At 55.9% G+C, this 6,784-nt stretch overlaps 1 protein-coding gene across 1 annotated transcript; it reads left to right on the top strand.

Annotated features, from left to right (window-relative positions):
* Positions 1-376: 376 nt before the first annotated feature.
* Positions 377-6,540, top strand: LOC144677550 (5-taurinomethyluridine-[tRNA] synthase subunit MTO1, mitochondrial-like; the record flags this gene model as incomplete). Its single annotated transcript, XM_078537618.1, is given in 6 exon segments — positions 377-487; positions 1,352-1,580; positions 3,370-3,569; positions 5,314-5,431; positions 6,365-6,439; positions 6,442-6,540. Coding segments are annotated over 6 exon segments (832 nt in total), but the record flags the coding sequence as incomplete, so codon positions are not given.
* Between the last annotated feature and the right edge of the window lie 244 nt (positions 6,541-6,784).

The raw sequence follows: 6,784 nt of genomic DNA, 5'->3' as shown, positions 1-6,784 counted from the left end.
TGGAATCACTGCATTGAGTTAAAAGAAGGTGCATTGATTCTGGAATCGCTGCATTGAGTTAAGAAAAGGTGCATTGATCCTGGAAATTGCTGCATTTATTCCATCGCTGCCTCCCTTTCGACGCAAGGGGAAAAGGTTATAATAAAAAGTTGGGAAGTCCCTCTGAAATTCCCAATCGTGGCTAACCTGCGGCTTTGCCGAGGGGTGGGGGGGGGTGTGGGGCTGGAGGGCTTCGCATTCCTGGTGGGAATTCCGGATCGAGGGGCACCCTGCGTCGCCGGACGGGGGCTGAGTCTTTTCTCTGCCCCCCCCACCCCCCCTCGGTCCTTCGTTTGGGCTCAAGAGCCCCCAAGACGTGCGCGATCCCCTCGCGGCGATGCGTCGCTACGCAGTTGTTCATCTCCACACGGCAATTGCTCTCTCGCTGTCCCTCCCCCCCCGCCGGGGACGTTACCTCGCGGCAATTGGACTCGAAGTGACCCTGCGGGTATTCCCCCCCCCGCCTCGCCTCGCCTCTGTGTGGCCATTAGGGTCACTTGGCTGAGCCCCCAAGACGTACCCCCTTGTGGTGATTCGAGAAGATTGCAGCTCAGAAACCTTTCCACCTCCTACTTTGAGTATTTTATCCCCCACGCATCTGTTATTCTATATATAAACCACCCCCCCCCGCCGAACCTCGCGATTAGATTCCAGTCTGTAACTCACTCCCGGGTATCTGTTATTCTATATATAAACCACCCCCCCCCCGAACCTCGCGATTAGATTCCAGTCTGTAACTCACTCCCGGGTATCTGTTATTCTATATATAAACCCCCCCGAACCCCTCGATTAGATTCCAGTCTGTAACTCACTCCCGGGTATCAGTTATTCTATATATAAACCACCACCCGAACCCCTCGATTAGATTCCAGTCTGTAACTCACTCCCGGGTATCTGTTATTCTATATATAAACCCCCCCGAACCCCTCGATTAGATTCCAGCCTGTAACTCACTCCCGGGTATCTGTTATTCTATATATAAACCCCCCCGAACCCCTCGATTAGATTCCAGTCTGTAACTCACTCCCGGGTATCTGTTATTCTATATATAAACCCCCCCGAACCCCTTGATTAGATTCCAGTCTGTAACTCACTCCCGGGTATCAGTTATTCTGTATATAAACCAACCCGAACCCCTCGATTAGATTCCATTCTGTAACTCACTCCTGAGTATCTGTTATTCACCGAAGAGACGTGGAAACTGGAGAAGTTTGCAGCTCAGAAACCTTTCCACCTCCTAATTTGAGTATTTTATTTCACCCCTCCCCCTAACCACATTCCTTTGTTTATTTACCCCCTCCACCCCCTGCAGATGTTCCTGGGACGGACTCCTCTGAGCCGTGGAGCGAGAGCGTTTCGGAGGCCCCGCCCCGCCGGGACGGGCGGGGTGAGGGGGCTCGGCGAGGACCCCAGGCGGACGCCGCCGGAGCGCTACGACGTGGTGGTGGTGGGAGGCGGACACGCGGGGACGGAGGCAGCGGCGGCGGCTGCCCGGGTGGGCGCGGAGACCCTGCTGATCACACAGAAGGCGTCGACGATTGGTAGTGGGCAGGGCGGGGGTGGCGGGCTATTCGACCGGGAGTGGCGCGGCTCAGGACTGGATCTCCATTTCGCTTCTTTTGGTGGGCTGGAGGGTTTTGGGAAGCAGAGGAGTCCATTCGGCCCTTCGAATATGACCCAAGCCCTGTCCTTTGGCTTATTTCACCAACAACAACTTGCATTTACTTAGCGCCTTTAGTGTCGTAAATCACCCTCCAGGTAATTCAGAGGAGTGTTATGAAACATAAGTATTAGGGACAAGCGACCAAAAGCTCGGTCAATGTGGTTGGTTTTAAGGAGCGTCTTAAAGGAGGATAGAGAGAGAGAGGGGCGGAGAGGTTTAGGGAGGGAATTCCAGAGCTTATGGCCCTCCCCAGGCAGCTGATGGCCCGGCCGCTAATGGCGGAGCGATGGGAATCGGGGGATGCTCGAGAGGCCGGAATCGGAGGAGTCCGGAGAGATCTCGGAGGGTTGTAGGAGGTTACAGAGATAGGGAGGGTTGTAGGAGGTGGAGGAGGTTACAGAGATAGGGAGGGGTGTAGGGTGCTGGAGGAGGTTACAGAGATAGGGAGGGGTGTAGGGGCTGGAGGAGGTTACAGAGATAGGGAGGGTTGTAGGGGGCTGGAGGAGGTTGCAGAGATAGGGAGGGTTGTAGGGGCTGGAGGAGGTTACAGAGATAGGGAGGGTTGTAGGGGGCTGGAGGAGGTTGCAGAAATAGGGAGGGTTGTAGGGGCTGGTGGAGGTTACAGAGATAGGGAGGGTTGTAGGGGCTGGTGGAGGTTACAGAGATAGGCAGGGTTGTAGGGGCTGGAGGAGGTTACGGAGATAGGGAGGGTTGTAGGGGCTGGAGGTTACGGAGATAGGGAGGGTTGTAGCGGCTGGAGGAGGTTACAGAGATAGGGAGGGGTGTAGGGGCTGGAGGAGGTTACAGAGATAGGGAGGGCTGTAGGGGGCTGGAGGAGGTTACAGAGATAGGGAGGGTTGTAGGGGGCTGGAGGAGGTTACGGAGATAGGGAGGATGTGAGGGCCATGTTGGGATTTGTAAACATGGATGATAGATTCAAAATTGAGGCATTGCTGGAGAAACAGGAGCAGGAGGAGGCCAATCGGCCCCTCGAGCCTGCTCCCCTCCTTAATCCAGCCTGTGGCTGATCTTCTCCCTCAACTCCACCTTCCCGCACTCTCCCCACATCCCTCGATCCCCTCAGTGTCCAAAAACCCTCTCGATCTCCCGGTCTTGAACCTACTCGATGACGGAGCACCCACCGCTCTCTGGGGTAGGAAAATTCCAAAGATTCACAACCTCCCCGAGTGAAGACATTTCTCCTTCATCTCAGCCCAAAACGGCCGACCCCTTCTCCTGAGACTGGGACCCCCCCGTGTTCTATACTCTCCAGCCCGGGGAGAGGGGGCGAAACAGCCTCTCAGCATCGACCCTGTCAAATCCCCTTCAGAATTTTCTACCTTTCAGTGAGACGACCTCCCATTCTTCGAAACTCCAGGGAATAGAGACCCATTCTCCTCAATCTCTCCTCCTGGGACAATCCCTCTCATCCCAGGGACCACTCTAGTGAATCTTCATTACGCTCCCTCTAGGGCAGGGATGTCCTTCCTCAGGTAAGGAGACCAAAACTGGACCCAGAGCTCCGGGTGTGGACTCACCCAACGCCCTGTATCATTGTAGGAAGACCCCTTCACTCTGAAACTCCAATCCCTTTGTAATGACGACTCACAGACCATTTCCCTTCCTCATCGCTCGCTGTACCTTCACTCCCTCTCTCCTCCCCACAGGTGAGATGTCTTGTAACCCATCCTTTGGAGGAGTGGGAAAGGGCCATCTCATACGGGAAGTGGATGCACTGGATGGACTGTGTGCAAGGATTTGCGATCAGTCTGGAATTCACTTCAAGGTCCTCAACAGAAGGAAAGGCCCAGCAGTCTGGGGTCTGCGGGCGCAAGTGGACAGGAAACTGTATAAGAGACTCATGCAGGTACAGCACGGGGTTAGATACAGAGTAAAGCTCCCTCTACACTGTCCCCATCAAACACTCCCAGGACAGGTACAGCACGGGGTTAGATACAGAGTAAAGCTCCCTCTACACTGTCCCCATCAAACACTCCCAGGACAGGTACAGCACGGGGTTAGATACAGAGTAAAGCTCCCTCTACACCGTCCCCATCAAACACTCCCAGGACAGGTACAGCACGGGGTTAGATACAGAGTAAAGCTCCCTCTACACTGTCCCCATCAAACACTCCCAGGACAGGTACAGCACGGGGTTAGATACAGAGTAAAGCTCCCTCTACACTGTCCCCATCAAACACTCCCAGGACAGGTACAGCACGGGGTTAGATACAGAGTAAAGCTCCCTCTACACTGTCCCCATCAAACGCACCCAGGACAGGTACAGCACGGGGTTAGATATAGAGTAAAGCTCCCTCTACACTGTCCCCATCAAACACTCCCAGGGCAGGTACAGCACGGGGTTAGATACAGAGTAAAGCTCCCTCTACACTGTCCCCATCAAACGCTCCCAGGACAGGTACAGCACGGGGTTAGATACAGAGTAAAGCTCCCTCTACACCGTCCCCATCAAACACTCCCAGGACAGGGACAGCACGGGGTTAGATACAGAGTAAAGCTCCCTCTACACCGTCCCCATCAAACACTCCCAGGACAGGTACAGCACGGGGTTAGATACAGAGTAAAGCTCCCTCTACACCGTCCCCATCAAACACTCCCAGGACAGGTACAGCACGGGGTCAGATACAGAGTAAAGCTCCCTCTACACCGTCCCCATCAAACACTCCCAGGACAGGTACAGCACGGGGTTAGATACAGAGTAAAGCTCCCTCTACACCGTCCCCATCAAACACTCCCAGGACAGGTACAGCACGGGGTTAGATACAGAGTAAAGCTCCCTCTACACCGTCCCCATCAAACACTCCCAGGACAGGTACAGCACGGGGTTAGAGACAGAGTAAAGCTCCCTCTACACTGTCCCCATCAACACTCCCAGGACAGGGACAGCACGGGGTTAGATACAGAGTAAAGCTCCCTCTACACCGTCCCCATCAAACACTCCCAGGACAGGTACAGCACGGGGTTAGATACAGAGTAAAGCTCCCTCTACACCGTCCCCATCAAACGCTCCCAGGACAGGTACAGCACAGGGTTAGATACAGAGTAAAGCTCCCTCTACACTGTCCCCATCAAACGCTCCCAGGACAGGTACAGCACGGGGTTAGATACAGAGTAAAGCTCCCTCTACACTGTCCCCATCAAACACTCCCAGGACAGGTACAGAACGGGGTTAGATATAGAGTAAAGCTCCCTCTACACTGTCCCCATCAAACACTCCCAGGACAGGGACAGCACGGGGTTAGATACAGAGTAAAGCTCCCTCTACACCGTCCCCATCAAACACTCCCAGGACAGGTACAGCACGGGGTTAGATACAGAGTAAAGCTCCCTCTACACTGTCCCCATCAAACACTCCCAGGACAGGTACAGCACGGGGTTAGAGACAGAGTAAAGCTCCCTCTACACTGTCCCCATCAAACACTCCCAGGACAGGGACAGCACGGGGTTAGATACAGAGTAAAGCTCCCTCTACACTGTCCCCATCAAACACTCCCAGGACAGGTACAGCACGGGGTTAGATACAGAGTAAAGCTCCCTCTACACTGTGCGCATTTTCCTTATCTCCTCCTGACCTTCCCTCTCTCCCGCAGAGTGAAATCCTCCGTACTCCCGGTCTGACCGTGCGGGAAGGGTCTGTGGAGGATCTGCTCATCACCGACCCTGACCCCTCGCGGCCTGGCAAGTGGAGGGTCCGAGGGGTCCTCCTGGGTAAGTGAGGGAAAGAGAGAGTGAGGGCGAGCGACAGAGAGAGGGAGGGCGAGTGATGGAGAGAGAGAGCGAGTGATGATGGAGAGAGAGAGACAGAGAGAGAGAGAGAGAGCGAGCGACGGAGAGAGAGAGAGAGAGACGGAGACGGAGAGGGAGCGACGGAGAGGGAGAGGGAGAGTGAGCGACGGAGAGGGAGAGGGAGAGTGAGCGACGGAGAGGGAGAGGGAGAGTGAGCGACGGAGAGGGAGAGGGAGAGTGAGCGACGGAGAGGGAGAGGGAGAGTGAGCGACGGAGAGGGAGAGGGAGAGTGAGCGACGGAGAGGGAGAGGGAGAGTGAGCGACGGAGAGGGAGAGGGAGAGTGAGCGACGGAGAGGGAGAGGGAGAGTGAGCGACGGAGAGGGAGAGGGAGAGTGAGCGACGGAGAGGGAGAGGGAGAGTGAGCGACGGAGAGGGAGAGGGAGAGTGAGCGACGGAGAGGGAGAGGGAGAGTGAGCGACGGAGAGGGAGAGGGAGAGTGAGCGACGGAGAGGGAGAGGGAGAGTGAGCGACGGAGAGGGAGAGGGAGAGTGAGCGACGGAGAGGGAGAGGGAGAGTGAGCGACGGAGAGGGAGAGGGAGAGTGAGCGACGGAGAGGGAGAGGGAGAGTGAGCGACGGAGAGGGAGAGGGAGAGTGAGCGACGGAGAGGGAGAGGGAGAGTGAGCGACGGAGAGGGAGAGGGAGAGTGAGCGACGGAGAGGGAGAGGGAGAGTGAGCGACGGAGAGGGAGAGTGAGCGACGGAGAGGGAGAGTGAGCGACGGAGAGGGAGAGTGAGCGACGGAGAGGGAGAGTGAGCGACGGAGAGGGAGAGTGAGCGACGGAGAGGGAGAGAGCGAGAGAGGGTGATTTAGTTGAGGATTTATCTGGTTAATCTGGTCACTTGCTGTCCCCCAGCTGACGGAAGTTGTGTCGATAGCTCGTGTGTGGCGCTGACAACTGGAACGTTCCTGCGAGGGGAGATTGGGATCGGTTGGAGGTCTGGCCAGCGGGCCGGCTGGGAGAGGGTCCATCGACCGGTCTGGCAAAGACCCTGGAGAGGCTGGGGTTCCAGATCGGCCGAATGAAAACAGGTCAGTGAGCACCCAGATTAACCAGGAACTGGACCGCCCGTGTGTGAGAGAGAGAGTGTGGGAGAGAGAGAGAGTGTGTGAGAGAGAGAGTGTGTGAGAGAGAGAGTGTGTGAGAGAGAGAGTGTGTGAGAGAGAGAGTGTGTGAGAGAGAGAGTGTGTGAGAGAGAGAGTGTGTGAGAGAGAGAGTGTGTGAGAGAGAGAGTGTGTGAGAGAGAGAGTGTGTGAGAGAGAGAAGTGTGTGAGA

The sequence above is a fragment of the Cetorhinus maximus genome, unplaced genomic scaffold (assembly GCF_964194155.1).
Source record: "Cetorhinus maximus unplaced genomic scaffold, sCetMax3.hap1.1 HAP1_SCAFFOLD_2672, whole genome shotgun sequence".
In the NCBI taxonomy this organism is placed as follows: domain Eukaryota; kingdom Metazoa; phylum Chordata; class Chondrichthyes; order Lamniformes; family Cetorhinidae; genus Cetorhinus; species Cetorhinus maximus.
This window is presented reverse-complemented; position numbering and strand designations above follow the sequence as displayed.